At 40.8% G+C, this 22,243-nt stretch overlaps 1 protein-coding gene across 1 annotated transcript in view; it reads right to left on the bottom strand.

Moving 5' to 3' along the window:
* The window catches only part of MYBBP1A (MYB binding protein 1a), a 203,715-nt gene that overhangs the window by 34,975 nt on the left and 146,497 nt on the right, over positions 1-22,243 (bottom strand). The window contains exon 25 of the mRNA XM_053707495.1: positions 16,444-16,545. Coding sequence (XP_053563470.1) covers positions 16,444-16,545 — 102 coding nt within the window. The remainder of the gene's footprint in view (positions 1-16,443; positions 16,546-22,243) is intronic.

The following is a 22,243-nucleotide window of genomic DNA, read 5'->3' as shown; positions in this document are numbered from 1 at the left end:
TGGTTAATATTCCTGTTGGAAACCACTTTTGGAAGAAAACCAGGCTTGGTAAGTAAAACTACCTTATCTGTATGGAACACCAGATAGGGAGAAGTACACTGCAAAGCAGACAATTCAGAAACTCTTCTAGCAGAAGAAATAGCAACCAAAAACAGAACTTTCCAAGATAGTAACTTAATATCTATGGAATGTAAAGGTTCAAACGGAACCCCTTGAAGAACTGAAAGAACTAAGTTTAGTCATGGGTCTGTAGACAGGCTTGATTCCGACTAGCGCCTGTACAAACACCTGTACATCTGGCAGCCAGTCGTTTGTGCAACAAAACAGACAGAGCAGATATCTGTCCTCTTAAAGAGCTGGCTGACAAACCTTTATCCAAACCGTCTTGGAGAAAGGAAAGTATTCTCGGAATTTTGATCTTACTCCAAGAAAATCCTTTGGAATCGCACCAACGGATATATTTTTGCCATATCTTATGGTAAATTTTTCTAGTCACCGGTTTTCTGGCTTGAACCAGAGTATCTATAACCGAATCTGAAAACCCACGCTTAGATAGAATCAAGCGTTCAATTTCCAAGCAGTCAATTGCAGAGAGACTAGATTTGAATGTCTGAATGGACCTTGTACTAGAAGATCCTGCCTCAAAGGTAGCTTCCATGGAGGAACCGATGACATATTCACCAGGTCTGCATACCAAGTCCTGCGTGGCCATGCAGGAGCTATTAGAATCACCGAGGCCTTCTCCTGTTTGATCCTGGCTACAAGCCTGGGAAGGAGAGGGAACGGTGGAAACACATAAGCCAGATTGAACGACCAGGGCGCCAGTAATGCATCCACCAGTGTCTCCTTCGGATCCCTGGATCTGGACCCGTAGCGAGGAACCTTGGAGTTCTGACGAGACGCCATCAGATCCACATCTGGAGTACCCCATAGTTGAGTTAACTGGGCAAAGACCTCCGGGTGAAGTTCCCACTCCCCCGGATGGAAAGTCTGACGACTCAGATAATCCGCCTCCCAGTTGTCTACTCCTGGGATGTGAATTGCAGATAGATGGCAGGAGTGATCCTCCGCCCATTTGATGATCTTGGATACCTCTCTCATCGCTAAGGAACTCTTTGTTCCCCCCTGATGATTGATGTACGCTACAGTCGTCATGTTGTCCGACTGAAACCTTATGAACCTGGCCTCCGCTAGTTGAGGCCAAGCCAGGAGCGCATTGAATATCGCTCTCAGTTCCAAAATGTTTATCGGGAGAAGAGACTCTTCCCGATAACATAGACCCTGAGCTTTCAGAGAGTCCCAGACCGCGCCCCAGCCCAAGAGGCTGGCGTCGGTCGTGACAATGATCCACTCCGGTCTGCGGAAACTCATTCCCTGAGACAGGTGACCCTGAGTCAACCACCAGAGGAGTGAGTCCCTGGTTACCTGGTCTACTTGAATTTGGGGAGACAAGTCTGCATAATCCCCATTCCACTGTTTGAGCATGCACAGCCGCAAAGGTCTTAAATGAATTCGAGCAAAAGGAACCACGTCCATTGCTGCAACCATTAGTCCTATTACTTCCATGCACTGAGCTATGGAAGGCTGAGGAATAGAATGAAGAACTCGACAAGCGTTTAGAAGCTTTAACTTTCTGACCTCTGTCAGGAAAATCTTAATTTCCACGGAATTTATTATTGTTCCCAGAAAAGGAACCCTTGTGGACGGGGACAGGGAACTTTTTTCTATGTTCACCTTCCACCCGTGAGATCTGAGAAAGGCTAAAACAATGTCTGTATGAGCCCTTGCTTTGGAAAGAGACGACGCTTGGGTTAGAATGTCGTCTAGGTAAGGTGCTACAGCAATGCCCCTCGGCCTTAGGACCGCTAGAAGGGACCCTAGCACCTTTGTGAAAATTCTGGGAGCGGTGGCTAAACCGAAAGGAAGAGCCACCAACTGGTAATGTTTGTCCAGAAAGGCGAACCTCAGGAACTGATGATGAGTTTTGTAGATAGGGATATGCAGATACGCATCCTTTAAGTCCCCGGTAGTCAAATATTGACCCTCCTCGATTGTTGGCAAAATCGTCCGAATGGTTTCCATTTTGAAAGATGGAACTCTGAAGAATTTGTTTAATATCTTTAAATCCAGAATTGGCCTGAAAGTTCTCTCTTTTTTGGGAACTACAAACAGGTTCGAGTAAAAACCTAGACCTTGTTCCCCTGAGGGAACTGGGTTTATCACTCCCATCTTTAATAGGTCTCCTACGCAATGTAAGAATGCCTGTTTCTTTATCTGGTCTGAAGATAAGCGAGACATGTGGAATCTTCCCCTTGGAGGAAGATCCTTGAACTCTAGAAGGTATCCCTGGGAGACTATTTCTAATGCCCAGGGATCCGGAACATCTCTTGCCCAAGCCTGAGCAAAGAGAGATAATCTGCCCCCTACTAGATCCGGTCCCGGATCGGGGGCTACCCCTTCATGCTGTCTTGGTAGCAGCAGTAGGCTTCTTGGCCTGTTTACCCTTGTTCCAGCCTTGCACAGGTTTCCATGCAGGTTTGGGCTGGGCAGCGTTACCCTCTTGTCTAGAGGCTGCAGAGTTAGAAGCCGGTCCGTTCCTGAAATTGCGAAAGGAACGAAAATTAGACTTGTTCTTAGCCTTGAAAAGGCCAATCTTGTGGGAGGGCATGGCCCTTACCCCCAGTGATGTCTGAAATAATCTCCTTCAATTCCGGCCCAAAAAGGGTCTTACCTTTGAAAGGAATATTAAGTAACTTAGTCTTGGACGACACATCTGCCAACCAGGATTTTAGCCAAAGCGCCCTGCGCGCCACTATAGCAAAACCTGAGTTTTTCGCCGCTAATTTTGTTATTTGAAAAGCGACATCCAATATAAAGGAATTAGCTAACTTAAGTGCGTGAATTCTGTCCATGACTTCTTCATATGAAGTCTCCTTCTGGAGCGAGCTTTCTAATTCCTCGAACCAAAAAGACGTCGCTGAGGTGACAGTAATAATGCATGCAATTGGTTGAAGAAGGAAACCTTGCTGAACAAAAATCTTTTTAAGCAATCCTTCCAATTTTTTATCCATAGGATCTTTGAAAGCACAACTGTCCTCTTATAGGAATAGTTGTGCGCTTTGCTAACGTTGAAACTGCCCCCTCTACCTTAGGGACCGTCTGCCATGCGTCCCTTCTGGGGTCTACGATGGGGAACATCTTCTTAAATATAGGAGGTGGGACAAAAGGTATACCCGGCTTCTCCCACTCCTTATTCACCATGTCCGCTACCCTCTTGGGTATTGGAAAGGCGTCATCGTGCACTGGGACCTCTAAGAATTTGTCCAATTTGCACAACTTCTCTGGGATTACCATAGAATCACAATCATCAAGAGTAGCTAGTACCTCCTTAAGCAGGGCGCGGAGATGTTCTAGCTTAAACTTAAATGCTACTATATCAGGTTCTGCCTGTGGAGAAATTTTTCCTGAGTCAGAAATTTCTCCCTCAGACAGCCCCTCCCTCACTGCCAATTCCGATTGATGTGAGGGTAAAATAGATAAGGTATCGTCAGCGTCTACTTGTTCATCCTTTTTTTCGGTATTTAAAACTGAACAATCACGCTTTCTCTGAAATGTTGGCAGTTTGGATAAAAGATTTGCTATAGAATTATCCACTACTGCTGTTAATTGCTGCATAGTAACAAGCATTGGCGCGCTAGATGTACTAGGTATCGCCTGCGCGGGCAAAACTGATGGCACAGACATGTTAAGCAGATTTAGGCAGGCTATTAATGCAATAAAAACGATTTTAAACAAAACCGTTACTGTCTCTTTAAATAATAAAATGACACACTTTATTTCTGAATGTTCAAAAAACTATGAAGGCAATATCCGATTTTTATAAAATTTAAACCCCAGTGTCTTAATGCTTTGAAAGTATTGCACACCAAATATGAAGTCTCTAGACCCTTAAATAAGCAAACCGGAGCTAATTGTTCGATTTAACCGGTTTTACACACTACAGTCCCTGCTGCAGCCTTTGCTGCAGCTTTTACCTTCCTTAGGGGTTATTCACCACAGAAATAAGCCTTCCGGAGTCTGTTTCTTAGCCACAGGACCCTCTCACATGAAGCTGCATGCACCGCCTTTGAAATCAACTGCGCAACTGAGGCGTGAAATGAGGCCTCCTCCCTCTGCATACTGAGTGAAGGGGCCTTCCATACTAGATTAGGCGTCTAACCAATGCCAGATTTAATTAAAAACGTTCCCAAAAGTGTATTTATGCTCATAAAACATTTAAAATGCCATAAAAATGTGATATAAATCAATCGATTTGGCCCACAACAGTGTCTACCAGTACAAAGCCCAAAAAGTAAGCCTGTAATCTGTTACTGAGTTGAAGAAAAATGGCTTACCGGTCCCCTGAGGGAAAAAGTGACAGTCTTCTAGCATTACCATGTGTTGTTAGAAAAGAGACTGGTCATACCTGGAGCAGATGAGTCTGCAAACTGTTACCCCCAACTGAAGTTCTCTGGTTTCAACAGTCCTGCATGGTAACAGCAATAGATTCTAGTTACTTGTGCTAAAATCATATTCCTCTTTAACAGAAATCTTCATCCCTTTCTGTTGTAGAGTAAATAGTACAAACCGGCACTATTTTAAAATAACAAACTCTTGATAGAAGAAATAAAAACTACAACTAAACACCACAAACTCTTTACCATCCCCGTGGAGATGCTACTTGTTCAGAGCGGCAAAGAGAATGACTAGGGGGCAGGGCCAGAGGAGGGGCTATATAGACAGCTTTTGCTGTGTGCCTCTTTGCCATTTCCTGTTAGGGAAGAGAATATTCCCACAAGTAAGGATGAAGCCGTGGACCGGACACACCTATGTAGGAGAAAAATGGGTTTCATATCCCATTAACTGGGCTGTTCATACTAATCTGCAAAATAAATATTATAATCTTTACAAATGTTAATGCATTTCTCCCTAATACCCAACAAGTCATATCTTTTCAGAAATTTTTTAATATAAAAATTGGCTTCTCCTCAATATTTTTCCAAATGACTTATAGCAGCCGCAGTGTATAAGATATATGCAAAATTGCTCTTTCAGGTTTATTTCTTTATTAGCTGTTTTATACTCCTAGGCTTAAAAGGGCAATTATAGTGATAACATGATATGCTCTATTATTATTATTATTATTATTAAAGTAGCACTCAGTAGCCGCAGAGAACTGCAGGTCCTGAGTGTTAACTGACGCTGATCCAATCTAGTTGCACACCCAGCAAAAACATAATTTATGCTTACCTGATAAATTCCTTTCTCCTGTAGTGTAGTCAGTCCACGGGTCATCATTACTTATGGGATATTAACTCCTCCCCAACAGGAAGTGCAAGAGGATCACCCAAGCAGAGCTGCTATATAGCTCCTCCCCTCTACGTCACACCCAGTCATTCGACCGAGAACCAAACGAGAAAGGAGAAACTATAGGGTGCAGTGGTGACTGGAGTATAATTTAAAAATTTAGACCTGCCATAAAAAACAGGGCGGGCCGTGGACTGACTACACTACAGGAGAAAGGAATTTATCAGGTAAGCATAAATTATGTTTTCTCCTGTTAAGTGTAGTCAGTCCACGGGTCATCATTACTTATGGGATACCAATACCAAAGCTAAAGTACACGGATGACGGGAGGGACAGGCAGGATCTCTATACGGAAGGAACCACTGCCTGAAGAACCTTTCTCCCAAAAACAGCCTCCGAAGAAGCAAAAGTGTCAAATTTGTAAAATTTGGAAAAAGTATGAAGAGAAGACCAAGTTGCAGCCTTGCAAATCTGTTCAACAGAGGCCTCATTCTTAAAGGCCCAAGTGGAAGCCACAGCTCTAGTAGAATGAGCTGTAATCCTTTCAGGAGGTTGCTGTCCAGCAGTCTCATAGGCTAAACGTATTATGCTACGAAGCCAAAAGGATAGAGAGGTAGCAGATGCTTTTTGACCTCTCCTCTGTCCAGAATAAACGACAAACAGGGAAGAAGTTTGGCGAAAATCTTTAGTTGCCTGTAAATAAAATTTCAGGGCACGGACTACATCTAGATTGTGCAGAAGTCGTTCCTTCTTTGAAGAAGGGTTAGGGCACAATGATGGAACAACAATCTCTTGATTGATATTCTTATTAGTGACTACCTTGGGTAAGAACCCAGGTTTAGTACGCAGAACTACCTTATCTGAATGAAAAATCAGATAAGGAGAATCACAATGTAAGGCTGATAACTCAGACTCTACGAGCCGAGGAAATAGCCATTAAAAACAGAACTTTCCAAGATAATAGCTTGATATCAATGGAATGAAGGGGTTCAAACGGAACACCCTGTAAAACGTTAAGAACTAAGTTTAAGCTCCACGGTGGAGCTACAGTCTTAAACACAGGCTTAATTCTAGCCAAAGCCTGACAAAAAGCCTGAACGTCTGGAACTTCTGACAGACGTTTGTGTAAAAGGATGGACAGAGCTGAGATCTGTCCCTTTAAAGAACTTGCAGATAAACCCTTTTCTAAACCTTTTTGTAGAAAAGACAATATCCTAGGAATCCTAACCTTACTCCATGAGTAACTCTTGGATTCGCACCAGTGTAAGTATTTACGCCATATCTTATGGTAAATTTTCCTGGTAACAGGTTTCCTAGCCTGTATTAAGGTATCAATTACTGGCTCCGAAAATCCACGCTTTGATAAAATCAAGCGTTCAATTTCCATGCAGTCAGCTTCAGAGAAATTAGATTTTGATGTTTGAAAGGACCCTGAATTAGAAGGTCCTGTCTCAGAGGCAGAGACCAAGGTGGACAGGATGACATGTCCACTAGATCTGCATACCAGGTCCTGCGTGGCCACGCAGGCGCTATTAGAATCACCGATGCTTTCTCCTGTTTGATCCTGGCAATCAAACGAGGAAGCATCGGGAAGGGTGGAAACACATAAGCCATCCTGAAGGTCCAAGGTGCTGTCAAGGCATCTATCAGGACCGCTCCCGGGTCCCTGGACCTGGACCCGTAACGAGGAAGCTTGGCGTTCTGGCGAGACGCCATGAGATCCATATCTGGTTTGCCCCAACGTCGAAGTATTTGGGCAAAGACCTCCGGATGAAGTTCCCACTCCCCCGGATGAAAAGTCTGGCGACTTAGGAAATCCGCCTCCCAGTTCTCCACTCCTGGGATGTGGATCGCTGACAGGTGGCAAGAGTGAGACTCTGCCCAGCGAATTATCTTTGATACTTCCATCATCGCTAAGGAACTCCTTGTCCCTCCCTGATGGTTGATGTAAGCCACAGTCGTGATGTTGTCCGACTGAAACCTGATGAACCTCAGAGTTGCTAACTGAGGCCAAGCCAGAAGGGCATTGAGAACTGCTCTCAATTCCAGAATGTTTATTGGAAGGAGACTCTCCTCTTGAGTCCATGATCCCTGAGCCTTCAGGGAATTCCAGACCGCGCCCCAACCTAGTAGGCTGGCGTCTGTAGTTACAATTGTCCAGTCTGGCCTGCTGAAGGGCATCCCCCTGGACAGATGTGGCCGAGAAAGCCACCATAGAAGAGAATCTCTGGTCTCTTGATCCAGATTCAGCGTAGGGGACAAATCTGAGTAATCCCCATTCCACTGACTTAGCATGCACAATTGCAGCGGTCTGAGGTGCAGGCGTGCAAAAGGAACTATGTCCATTGCCGCTACCATTAAGCCGATTACCTCCATGCATTGAGCCACTGACGGGTGTTGAATGGAATGAAGGGCACGGCAAGCATTTAGAAGCTTTGTTAACCTGTCCTCTGTCAGGTAAATTTTCATTTCTACAGAATCTATAAGAGTCCCCAAGAAAGGAACTCTTGTGAGTGGTAAGAGAGAACTCTTCTTCTCGTTCACTTTCCACCCATGCAACCTTAGAAATGCCAGTACTAACTCTGTATGAGACTTGGCAGTTTGAAAGCTTGACGCTTGTATCAGAATGTCGTCTAGGTACGGAGCTACCGAAATTCCTCGCGGTCTTAGTACCGCCAGAAGAGAGCCCAGAACCTTTGTAAAGATTCTTGGAGCCGTAGCCAACCCGAAGGGAAGAGCTACAAACTGGTAATGCCTGTCTAGGAAGGCAAACCTTAGATACCGGTAATGTTCTCTGTGAATCGGTATGTGAAGATAAGCATCCTTTAAATCCACTGTGGTCATGTACTGACCTCTTTGGATCATGGGTAAGATTGTCCGAATAGTTTCCATCTTGAACGATGGAACTCTTAGGAATTTGTTTAGGATCTTTAAATCCAATATTGGTCTGAAGGTTCCCTCTTTTTTGGGAACCACAAACAGATTTGAGTAAAACCCTTGTCCGTGTTCCGACCGCGGAACTGGGTGGATCACTCCTATTAGTAAAAGGTCTTGTACACAGCGTAGAAACGCCTCTTTCTTTATCTGGTTTGTTGACAACCTTGAAAGGTGAAATCTCCCTTGTGGAGGAGAAGCTTTGAAGTCCAGAAGATATCCCTGAGATATTATCTCCAACGCCCAGGGATCCTGGACATCTCTTGCCCAAGCCTGGGCGAAGAGAGATAGTCTGCCCCCCACTAGATCCGTTTCCGGATCGGGGGCCCTCACTTCATGCTGTCTTAGGGGCAGCAGCAGGTTTTCTGGCCTGCTTGCCCTTATTCCAGGTCTGGTTAGGTTTCCAGCCTTGTCTGTAGCGAGCAACAGCTCCTTCCTGTTTTGGAGCAGAGGAAGTTGATGCTGCTCCTGCCTTGAAGTTACGAAAGGCACGAAAATTAGACTGTCTAGCCCTAGGTTTGGCTCTGTCTTGAGGCAGGGCATGGCCTTTACCTCCCGTAATATCAGCGATAATCTCTTTCAATCCGGGCCCGAATAAAGTCTGCCCCTTGAAAGGTATGTGAAGTAATTTCGATTTAGAAGTTACATCAGCTGACCAGGATTTTAGCCACAGCGCTCTGCGTGCCTGAATGGCGAATCCGGAATTCTTAGCCGTAAGTTTAGTTAAATGTACTACGGCATCAGAAATAAATGAATTAGCTAGCTTAAGAGTTTTAAGCTTGTGTGAAATCTCATCTAATGTCGCTGAGTCAAGGGTCTCTTCCAGAGACTCAAACCAAAATGCTGCCGCAGCCGTGACAGGCGCAATGCATGCAAGGGGTTGTAATATAAAACCTTGTTGAACAAACATTTTCTTAAGGTAACCCTCTAACTTTTTATCCATTGGATCTGAAAAGGCACAACTATCCTCCACCGGAATAGTGGTACGCTTAGCTAAAGTAGAAACTGCTCCCTCCACCTTAGGGACCGTTTGCCATAAGTCCCGTGTGAATCCAGTTTATTTGGATCAGATCCGTCACCCGCAGAATGAAGCTCTCCGTCCTCATGCTCTGCAAATTGTGACGCAGTATCAGACATGGCCCTAGCATTATCAGCATACTCTGTTCTCATTCCAGAGTGATCTCGTTTACCCCTAAGTTCTGGCAATTTAGACAAAACTTCAGTCATAACATTAGCCATGTCTTGTAGAGTGATTTGTAATGGCCGCCCTGATGTACTTGGCGTTACAATATCACGCACCTCCTGAGCGGGAGATGCAAGTACTGACACGTGAGGCAAGTTAGTCGGCATAACTTCCCCCTCGTTGTCTGGTGAATGTTGCTTAACATGTACAGATTGACTTTTATTTAAAGTAGCATCAATGCAATTAGTACATAAATTTCTATTGGGCTCCACCTTGGCTTTTGAACATATTGCACAAAGAGATTCCTCTGTGTCAGACATGTTTAAACAAACTAGCAATAAGACTAGCAAGCTTGGAAATACTTTTCAACTAAATTTACAAGCAACATGTAAAAACGTTACTGTGCCTTTAAGAAGCACACAAAAACTGTCACAGTTGAATAACAATGAACCGGATTAGTTATAGAAACCAAATTTAGCAAAGGATTGCACTCATTAGCAATGGATGATTAACCCTTAATATCAGAAAAAAAACGGATAACAATTGAAAATATAAGCGTTTTTATCACAGTCAAAGCACAGTCTCACAGGTCTGCTGTGAGTGATTACCTCCCTCAAAACTAGTTTTGAAGACCCCTGAGCTCTGTGGAGACATCCTGGATCATGCAGGGAGAAAAAGGCAGACTGTGACTGAATTTCTGATGCGTAGTAAAAGCGCCAAAATAGGCCCCTCCCACTCACACTACAACAGTGAGGGAAGCTCAGTAAACTGTTTTAATTTAAAACAAACGACAGCCATGTGGAAAATAACGCCCAAAACAATTTTTCACCAAGTACCTCAGATAATTAAACGATTTAACATGCCAGCAAACGTTTAAAATCTAATTTATGAAATGTCATTAAAAGCCTGCTGCTAGTCGCTCACACTGCAAGTTAGGCTAAAAGTTATATGCATACAGTATTTTCCCAGTGAAGTGCCATTCCCCAGAAATACTTAAGTGTAAACATATATACATATCAGCCTGATACCAGTTGCTACTACTGCATTTAAGGCTGTACTTACATTATATCGGTATTAGCAGTATTTTCTCAGTCAATTCCATTCCTTAGAAAATAATATACTGCAACATACCTCTTTGCAGGTGAACCTGCCCGCTGTCCCCTGATCTGAAGTTACCTTACTCCTCAGAATGGCCGAGAACAGCAAATGGATCTTAGTTACGTCCGCTAAGATCATACACAAAAACTCAGGTAGATTCTTCTTCAAATTCTGCCTGAGAAGAAAACAACACACTCCGGTGCCGTTTAAAATAACAAACTTTTGATTGAAGATATAAAAAACTAAGTTTAATCACCACAGTCCTCTCACACATCCTATCTATTAGTTGGGTGCAAGAGAATGACTGGGTGTGACGTAGAGGGGAGGAGCTATATAGCAGCTCTGCTTGGGTGATCCTCTTGCACTTCCTGTTGGGGAGGAGTTAATATCCCATAAGTAATGATGACCCGTGGACTGACTACACTTAACAGGAGAAATATATATAGCTGCAGCATTGCTAGTGATAAAATTACACACTCTAATTTGTCACAACAATATTTAATCACATGGGGATTAGAGGGACAGTAAACACTCCATATAAATTTACCTTATTCAATAGTAGTGAACCTGCTGATTAGTCTGCAGCGTTTTAAATTATACCTCTTCACATCGCATTGTGTCTCATTGTAAATTCAAACAGTGCATCCAGACCGTTAAAAACTCAGCCCCTAAGGATACTTCTTCCTAACCTTGCCCCTCCACATGCCCCTCTAGTAAGCGACTCGCAAATTATTTCAGCTTTCCGTTTACAGACTGTTGCACTTGCGTTATCGTATCGGATCACACTTGACGAGCTACGTCTAGGGGGAACTAAAAAACCGGAACCATCGGATAACCTGTGCTTTGTATTTATAGAGGGTGCAGAAATGTACACAGGTTATCGAACTAACTTTATTGTATATTACATTTATTGAGACATATTTTCGATATGGGTATTTTTGTTAAGAGCTTGACTATTAATTTGTAAATTATTTTACAAACTTGTTCTGTGTAGACATATAATGCCTATGATTTAATATTTTGGGGAAAAACAAGTTACATGCACACTGAGAGGACTTTTTCCAATAGTATTTGATTATTTTGGCTAATAAGCCATTACATTTGCAGTAATAAATTAAATTAACAAATTGGCTTAGTGACAGCGTACTACTAATAGCGACAATCATTACATTTTATGGGATGTGCAAGGCTGTTTAGGGGCTTTTAATATACGAGTAATCTATATGTGAAAATACTGTAGGCAAAACTGGTTGAGCAGGAAATTGAACACTTCAGACAGAGTCTGCTACTGAAAGCGTTCCCTCTGCTCATCTGGGAATTAAGATAGGGAAAATCAGAAAATTACTGCGGTGCGCATGCTCTTGTCAGTAACATAAAAAGAAATTCCTGAGGAGGAAAAAACTTAAGAGGATGCGCTTGGAACACAGGTTATCAAAGTGGGACCTACCACTTTATGATTGGGTTTGTACCCGTATGCATAAATAAAAAAAAAAAAAAAAAAAAAAAAAAAAAAATTATTTTTTTATAAACAGCACAGTGTTTGGTATGTGTAAAAAATTATAATAATGACGAAAATAAATTGTGTGTAAAACAAGTGCTCAGGACAATTTGTGTATAATATTAGTGATACATTGAAATAATCAGATATCACAGATAAACAATGATATTTGTGGCGATTAGTAAAATATATAAAAAAAGTACTTATCAATGTCCCAAAAATTGCTGTGATGTAAAAAATAAGTGTCCAATCCTAATATGTGAACAGTGATGTGTTCAGGTGTTTGGCGTGCTCCTCTTGTGTCCCGCGGTGCGATGGGTCAGGGTGTCTAGAATGGAAGATAAACAAGGGGCGCCAACATAGTGTGAATCGTTCAAACAACAAATATAAAAGTGATGTGCAAAAAACTACTCACAAGGAAAGTGGCACCTTAAATGAATAAGGTGCGATAAAGCAGGCTGACATTCAAATTCCAGCAGTCAGTACGCTGGAGGTCTCACCCAGAGGACCTGTGGAATCCAGATAGGCGTCTAGAAAGTAGCACCCACGTTTTTCAGGGCCAATGGCCGGACCAGGTGAGCTGCAAGCTGATAGGTGTTCTCCTGCTGCACTCACGCCACCGAGACTTTTCTCCAAAAACGACAGTGTCAGTGTATGAAAGGTTCCGTGGTAAAAGTCCTGTTTCAAAAACAAGTGGATCGTGGAAAGAAGCAAAAATACCGGGTCGTGGTATAAAACAAACAGTATTTATTTTGCAACGCGTTTCTCAGTCTATTCCAGACCGTTTCATCAGGCATAATCATAGTTAACAATAGAGATCTATTTAAACCCACAGTGACCCGGAATTGAAACAAAAGGTCAACTCTATTAACAATGTTGCAATTGCAAAAACATTTAACTTTTGATACATTGTATAAATTGGTTTGAACAATTGTGACCACACAGATAACACTTAAATAAAAAGTATATAAAAAACCCTATTCGCAATTACCAAATATATCTGGAAAAAAATAAAATATCTCATAGTAAACTGGACATATATTAACATGTGTGTATATGTATATCTCATCTCCTGGTTGGATTCGAACCCAGGACCTAATGTGTGCTAGGCAATGGAAAAATCAAAAGGCTACCTTTATGTCTTGTTTGAATTTCTTGCAAAAAGGATTAGTATTGATACAAAATATATAAATTGATCTACATGTCTCACAATGTCTAGAAGATAATCTTATTTGGTCTTTTTAATAAATGACTCTAATTTTTAAAACCAAACTAAAAGGAATTTTCTTATAAATATAAAACTAAAAAAGAAATGTTCGTGACAAATGCTTACTATAAATAAGTGACATATAAAAATTGTAAAAAATATATATGTATATATATATTTTATTTTATGGCTCCACTGGACTTGAACTTGGGACCTTCTGTATGTTAAGCGAGCATGAAATTGATAAGGCTATCTTGAAGGGCTATTTTTATGTTATATATTGGAGCAGAAATATGTTAGGAATTATGTGATTAATAATATGTATATATATATTTGGGACTCCACTGGACTCGAACTTGGGACCTTTTGTATGTTAGGCGAACAAGAAATTGGTAAAGCTATCTTGAAAGTTTATGTTATATATTGGGGCGGAAATATATTTGGGAATTATGTTATTAATTGTTTCCAATCATATACAACAACCAAATAGACTAAAAAGTGTATCCAGAATGTATATAAACAATTGTAGGTGTATGTATTGATGAATAATCAAACATTCAAAAAGATGAAATGTGCAAAATAGTGTATCGTAGAAAATAATATAAATCAGGTATGTAAAATATAATATAATATGAAACTATATAGGTGCTTGGACTATTAGGTTTAGAACCGGATAGACAAGTGCATACATATACACAACTATGTGGACATGCTCATCATGGGCATATACACATAAATATAAGTGTATGGAAACATAACATATTCTATATGTGTCTAAATTGCATTAATGCAATATATTATTGAAGACTGACAAAGAAGAGAAAAAGAAATAAGAGAGATATAATGTAGTGGTATCAACATATGGTAGTGTTTGTTAATGTATATCAAAAAATATAAGAAAATATGATGTACTAGACCCTAAAAGCTAAATCTCATATTAGATATAAATGTAACCTGTATAAAAGTGATAATTTATGTGAAGGCTGCCAAATCTACATTGGCGTTTAAGCCTAATGGATACAAGGTTTTGAGGCAATTAGAAACATATTGGATACACAAACTCAAAACCTTGTATCCATTACACTTATATTTATGTGTATATGCCCATGATGAGCATGTCCACATAGTTGTGTATATGTATGCACTTGTCTATCCGGTTCTAAACCTAATAGTCCAAGCACCTATATAGTTTCATATTATATTATATTTTACATACCTGATTTATATTATTTTCTACGATACACTATTTTGCACATTTCATCTTTTTGAATGTTTGATTATTCATCAATACATACACCTACAATTGTTTATATACATTCTGGATACACTTTTTAGTCTATTTGGTTGTTGTATATGATTGGAAACAATTAATAACATAATTCCCAAATATATTTCCGCCCCAATATATAACATAAACTTTCAAGATAGCTTTACCAATTTCTTGTTCGCCTAACATACAAAAGGTCCCAAGTTCGAGTCCAGTGGAGTCCCAAATATATATATACATATTATTAATCACATAATTCCTAACATATTTCTGCTCCAATATATAACATAAAAATAGCCCTTCAAGATAGCCTTATCAATTTCATGCTCGCTTAACATACAGAAGGTCCCAAGTTCAAGTCCAGTGGAGCCATAAAATAAAATATATATATACATATATATTTTTTACAATTTTTATATGTCACTTATTTATAGTAAGCATTTGTCACGAACATTTCTTTTTTAGTTTTATATTTATAAGAAAATTCCTTTTAGTTTGGTTTTAAAAATTAGAGTCATTTATTAAAAAGACCAAATAAGATTATCTTCTAGACATTGTGAGACATGTAGATCAATTTATATATTTTGTATCAATAATAATCCTTTTTGCAAGAAATTCAAACAAGACATAAAGGTAGCCTTTTGATTTTTCCATTGCCTAGCACACATTAGGTCCTGGGTTCGAATCCAACCAGGAGATGAGATATACATATACACACATGTTAATATATGTCCAGTTTACTATGAGATATTTTATTTTTTTCCAGATATATTTGGTAATTGCGAATAGGGTTTTTTATATACTTTTTATTTAAGTGTTATCTGTGTGGTCACAATTGTTCAAACCAATTTATACAATGTATCAAAAGTTAAATGTTTTTGCAATTGCAACATTGTTAATAGAGTTGACCTTTTGTTTCAATTCCGGGTCACTGTGGGTTTAAATAGATCTCTATTGTTAACTATGATTATGCCTGATGAAACGGTCTGGAATAGACTGAGAAACGCGTTGCAAAATAAATACTGTTTGTTTTATACCACGACCCGGTATTTTTGCTTCTTTCCACGATCCACTTGTTTTTGAAACAGGACTTTTACCACGGAACCTTTCATACACTGACACTGTCGTTTTTGGAGAAAAGTCTCGGTGGCGTGAGTGCAGCAGGAGAACACCTATCAGCTTGCAGCTCACCTGGTCCGGCCATTGGCCCTGAAAAACGTGGGTGCTACTTTCTAGACGCCTATCTGGATTCCACAGGTCCTCTGGGTGAGACCTCCAGCGTACTGACTGCTGGAATTTGAATGTCAGCCTGCTTTATCGCACCTTATTCATTTAAGGTGCCACTTTCCTTGTGAGTAGTTTTTTGCACATCACTTTTATATTTGTTGTTTGAACGATTCACACTATGTTGGCGCCCCTTGTTTATCTTCCATTCTTGTCAGTAACGTTCAGATGTCATCTTCACTGCGTGATGACACTGTTGAAAACATTGTAAACGAGCATAGGTATGTAATTTTTTTTTTTTAAAGATAAGGAAGAAGGTACAGGGAGGAGGAGTTTGGGGAACATTTTGGACACCTATAATTAGATGATAACGTTAATGATATTTATGACTGATAATGTTCTTCACTTAATGGTTGATTGGTAAAGTATTTTCAGAATAGATAGAGATGTGAGTGGTGTTTACTGTCACTTTAAGACACTTTATTGGCTTCCAATATTTTTAAGGACATTAATGGAAAAGATTCAGAGACAATGATTGATGTAATTGCAGCGGAAACACGTCAGAAAATGGAAGGTCGTGCCTTGAAAATGTGGGAAATTCTACAAACTTACTCTGCTACATACAATTTATTCAATAGTCCCCAACTGGATTTCATGGATACACACTAAGTAGAGCTTGTGCATACCTGCTGTGTGATTATTTTTATCAAGTAGCTCAGCAGCTCAAAACACTTGATTACTTTCTGCTGGTCAATTTTCAGTTTGATCTCACTCATAGCTTGCAATGTCTGAAAACAATGGTTACAAAATACATACATAAAATCATTAAAAAGCAAACAAAAATGCTATTTAGCTAAATCTGTAAACATTGGTAGAAATCTGCTTTATTAGGGCCTCTAATGTTTCCAATGAAACACCAGTTAAGTCACTATCTTTGATAATTTATATCACTGGTATAGTTTGATTAAACAAACAAATGTATTTGGGTTGAATACAGTAAAGTAGACAATACACTAAAAGCAAAAGTTTCATGAAGAAATAACTAGACAAAACAAAATGTATGCTTACCATATAAATGTATTTATTTCCATAAAGAGCCCACAAAACATTCTAATTACTAGTGGGATATTCACCCCTGGCCAGCAGGAGGAGGCAAAGAGCACCCCAGCAGAGCTGTTAAATATCACTTCCCTTACCCATAACCCCCAGTCATTCGGCCGAAGGGAAACGGAAAAAGAAGATAACACGGTATAGAGGTGCCTGAGGACTAGACAAAAAAAACTGCCGTCTTAATTTGAATAAGGGTGGGTCGTGGACTCTCTATGCTGGGAAATAAATAAAATTATCAGGTAAGCATAAATTGAGTTTTCTTTCTAATGGCATGGAGAGTCCACAAAACAATTACTAGTGGGCACCAATACCCAAGCTAGAGGACACAGAATGAATAGGGAGAGAGAACAAGACAGGCGGACCTAAATTGAAGGCACCACCGCTTGAAGAACCTTTCTCCCCAAAGAAGCCTCAGCTGAGGCAAAAGTATTAAATGTGTAGAATTTGGAAAAAGTATGAATAGAGGACCAAATGACCGCCTTAAAGATTTTCTCCACAGAAGCTTCGTTTTTGAAAGCCCATGAAGATGAAACGGCTCTAGCGGAATGAGCCGTAATTCTCTCAGGAGGCTGCTGTCCAGCTGTCTCATAAGATAAACTAATAACACTTCTCAACCAGAGCGAAAGAGTGATAGACGTGGCCTTCTGACCCCTACACTTACCAGAGAAAACAATAAAAAGGGCAGAAGTCTGCCTAAAATCTTTAGTTGCTTGAAGGTAAAATTTAAGAGCACGCACAACATCCAAGTTATGCAAAAAATGTTCCTTCTGGGAAGAAGGGTTAGGACAAAAAGAAGGAACAATTTTCTGATTAATATTGCGATCCGACACTACCTTAGGGAGAAACCCCAGCTTAGTATGAAGGACCGCCTTATCAGCATGAAAAATAAGGTAAGGGGAATCACACTGGAGAGCCGAAAGTTCGGAAACGCTGCGAGCAGAAGAAATAGCAAGAAGAAACAAAACCTTCCAAGATAGTAATTTAATACTAACAGAATGCATCGGCTCAAACGGAGCCTGATGCAAAACTCTAAGAACAAGGTTAAAGGGACAGTCTAGTCCAAAACAAACTTTCATTATTCAGATAAGGCATGTAATTTCAAACAATTTTCAAATTGTCCGCCTCCCTTCTCAGGGCATTTTGACAGTTGTTCACCACTAGAGGGTGTTAGTTCATGTGTTTCATATAGATAACACTGTGCTCACAAACGTTGAGTTCCTAGGAGCCAGCATTGATTGGCTAAAATGCAAGTCTGTCAAAAGAACTGAAATACGTGGCAGTTTGCAGAGGCTTAGATACAAGGTAATCACAGAAGTAAAAAGTGTATTATTATAACTGTGTTGGTTATGCAAAACTGGGGAATGGGTAATAAAGGGATTATCTAGCTTTATATTCTGGTGTAGACTCTCCCTTTAAAGCTCCACTCCAAGAAGGAGCAACAGATTTAAACACAGGGCTGATTCTGACCATAGCCTGAACAAAAGACTGAACATCTAGCAGAACTGCCAGGCGTTTATGCAGAAGAATAGACAGAGCAGAAATCTGACCCTTCAAAGTACTGACTGACAAACCCATCTCCAGGCCCTCCTGAAGAAAAGCCAATATTCGAGGAACCCTTACTTTCCAAGAAAAACTGTTGAATCACACCAATGAAGGTATTTACACTATACCCTATGGTAAATTCTGCGAGTAACCGGTTTACGAGCCTGAAGCACAGTATCTATGACATTCTCAGAGAAGCCACATCTAACCAAACTTAGATATTTAATCTCCAAGAAGTCAGATTCAGAGAAACCACATTTGGATGAAGAAAGGGACCCTGAAGTAGAAGGTCCTGCCTGAAAGGAAACCTCCACGGCGGAAGAGATGACATCACCAGATCCGCGAACCAGATCCTGCGAGGCCATGCAGGAGCTATTAGAATCACAGAAGCTCTCTTCTGTTTGATGCAAGCAATTACTCGTGGAAGCAACGCAAATGGAGGAAACAGGTATGCTAGATTGAAGCTCCAAGGAACCGCTAGAGCATCTACCAGTACGGCTCGAGGATCTCTTGCCCTTAAACCGTAATTTGGAAGCTTGGCGTTTTGACGAGACGCCATCGGATCCAATTCTGGAACCCCAAACCTGGGAGTTATCATTGTGAAAACCTCTGGTTGGAGAGCCCACTCCCTGGGATGAAAAGTCTGCCTGCTTAGAAAATCCACCTCCCAGTTGTCCTTCCCTGGTATGTGGATGGCAGAGAGATGGCATTCATGAGAATGCGAGACACTTTCTTTATTGCCAAGGAACTCAGAGTTCCTCCCTGGTGATTGATGTAGGCCACCGAGGTGGTGATGTCCGACAAATCTGAAAAATCGGACCAAAGCTAGTTGAGGCCAAGCTATTAAAGCATAGAAAACTGCTCTCAACTCCAAGATGTTTATTGGAAGAGACCCTGTGTCTTTAAGAAACCCCAAACTGCTTCGCAGCCTAACAGGCTGGCGTCCGTAATCACAATCACCCAGGAAGGCCTCAGGAAGCATGTGCCCTGAGACAGATTGTCCTGTGAAACCCACCATGAGAGTTAGACTCTTGTTGGGGAATCCAAATTGATCTTCTGTGAGAGATCCGAGTGGTCCCCATTCCATTGACTGAGCTTGCATCGCTGCAGAGGTCTCAGATGGAACCAAGCAAAAGGAAAGATGTCCATGGAGGCAACCATCAGTCCAATCACCTCCATGCATTGAGCCACAGATGGACGAATAGCAGACTGGAGAGACAGGCAAGAAACATGAAGCTTGGATTTTCTGACGTTCGTCAGAAAGATCTTCATGGACAAGGAATCTATGATTGTTCCTAAGAAACAAACCCTTGTATCTGGAACAAGTGAACTCTTTCCCAGATTCACTTTCCACCTGTGGGAACGTAGAATAGACAACAACATCTCGGTATGAGATCATGCTAGATGAAAAGATGGTGCTTGAACTAGAATGTCGTCTAGAGAAAGCGCCACAGCAATACCCTGGGAGATCACCACTGAAAGAAGAGCCCCCAGAACCTTTGTAAAAATTCTGGGAGCTGTAGCAAGGCCAAAAGGAAGGGCAACAAACTGGAAATGTTTGTCCAAGAAGGCAAACCTTAGATACTGGTAATGATCCCTGTGAATAGGAACATGAAATTATGTGTCCTTCAGATCTATGGTCGTCATGAACTCACCCTTTTGGATCAAAGGAAGAATAGAACGGATGGTCTCCATCTTGAAGGACGGAACCCTGAGGAATTGATTGAGACACTTTAGGTCCAGAATGGGACGAAAAGTCCCATCCTTCTTCTGAACTACAAATAGATTTGAATAGAATCCTAGACCCTGTTCCTCTAGAGGAAATGGAACAATCACTCCCAGGTCCTTTAAGCAGTTTAAGAAGGCCTCTCTTTATCTGATTTGCAGATAACCTTGACAGGTGGAACCTGCCCCTGGGAGGACAAGATTTGAATCCTATTCTGTAACGTGGGAAACTATATCTATGGCCCAAGGATCTGGAACATTGCGTATCCAAGCCTGCTAAAAAAAAAGAAAGCCTGTCCCCCCACACACACACTTGATCCTCTACAGGATCGGGGGCAGCCTCTTCATGTTGATTTAGAATCAACGGAAGGCTTCTTAGCTTGCTTCCCCCTATTCCAATGCTGACTGGACCTCCAAGAAAACTTGGATTGATCCGACTTGGAAGAGGAAGACTTTTGTCCCTTAAAGTTATGAAAATTAGAATTCTGGCGACCCTTAGGTCTATACTTTTTATCCTGAGGTAGGAAAGAACCCTTTCCACCTGTAATGTCTGAAATAATTTCTGCCAGACCTGGTCCAAACAAGGTTTTACCCTTATAATGCAGAGATAAAAACTTGGACTTGGATGTAACATCTGCAGACCAAGATTTTAACCAGAGAGCTCTGTGAGCTAAAACAGTAGAAGCAGAAATCTTAGCACCCAATCTAAGAACTTGCATATTGACATCACAAATAAAAGGTATTGGCTAGCTTGAGAGCCTTGATCCTGTCTTAGATCTCCTCTATAGTAGTCTCTTCTAGGATAAGATCAGATAAATCATCGCAACAATAAGATGCTGCCCCTGCAACTGTAGCAATACTAGAAACAGGTAATCCCCGATGAATGTACATCTTCAAAAAAGCCTCAAGCTTCTTATCCATGGGATCCTTGAAAGAACAACTATCTTCAATAGGAATAGTAGTTCTCTTAGCCAGAGTAGAGATAGCTCCCTCTACCTTGGGCACCGTGCGCCACAAATAGAGTACGGGAAACATCTTTTTGAAAACAGGGGACGGGGGAAAAAGGAATCCCTGGTTTATCCCATTCCTGAGTTATAATATCTGCCATACGGTCTGGAACTGGAAATACTTCCACTGATGAGGGTACATCATATACCCTTATTAAGCTTACTAGACCCTCTTTGGATCCTCCGCAATAGATTCGGATTCTTCCAAAGTAGCAAGAACCTCTTTCAAAAGAACTCAAAGGTGTTCTAACTTAAATCTGAAATTAATCTACTCTGAATCTGCAGAATTTGTCACTACAGTATCAGAATGAGACAATTCCCCCTCAGAAGCTACTGAAGAATTATCCTCATCAGATAATTGAGACAAACAGAGGGGAAAGCCAAGGCGTAACTAGGATAACACTATCATGAGAGACAGGAGGATCAGGGAGAGACATCTTATCTTTAAACTTTAAAGTTTTATTTAAACATAAAGAGCAAAACTGTACAGGAGGAATTATCTTAGCCTCCAAACACAAACATTTTTCAAATGAATCAAGTTCCGTATTAGTGTCCATAATTGGGTATCAGTTCACAATTAACAAAAAAAATTAAATGCCAAACTAAGTTTATTTACATAAAGCAATAAAACATAAATAAGCACTTAAAACCCTCAGCTCTGCAGGGGTCTTACCCTCCAGAAGTTGCTATCCCACTAGCACAGAAAAACGAACACACCCGGTAGCAAAAAACACCTCCTTGTTACCGGAACAGCCCAAATCCACTTGCCACTGTAGATAGAAGAAATTGCAGCATCCACACTCGCCGCGGCAAACTCCGATCTGAACAGAGAAGCCAAAAACCAAAAGTGCCAAGGAGCGGTCAAGTGACAACAACAAAAAATATTCTTTATTTAATTTTTTTAATTGCGCCAAACAAAAACGGCGCGAAAACCAACAGCAGCACAGCAAAAGTGATTGGGCCAATAAGCTGAACTGAAAAGTGATTGCAACAAGTAAGAAGTAAAACAAACACCTGTCAAACACTTTCCCATCTCTGAGCCCCCAATAAAAAATGGTGCCTCTTTTCACATAAAAGCAGTGCCCCTAAAACAGATTAAAAT

This window comes from Bombina bombina, chromosome 3 (assembly GCF_027579735.1).
Source record: "Bombina bombina isolate aBomBom1 chromosome 3, aBomBom1.pri, whole genome shotgun sequence".
Taxonomy (NCBI): Eukaryota; Metazoa; Chordata; class Amphibia; order Anura; family Bombinatoridae; genus Bombina; species Bombina bombina.
The sequence above is the reverse complement of the archived record's forward strand: the minus strand, read 5'-3'. Positions and strand labels throughout refer to the sequence as shown.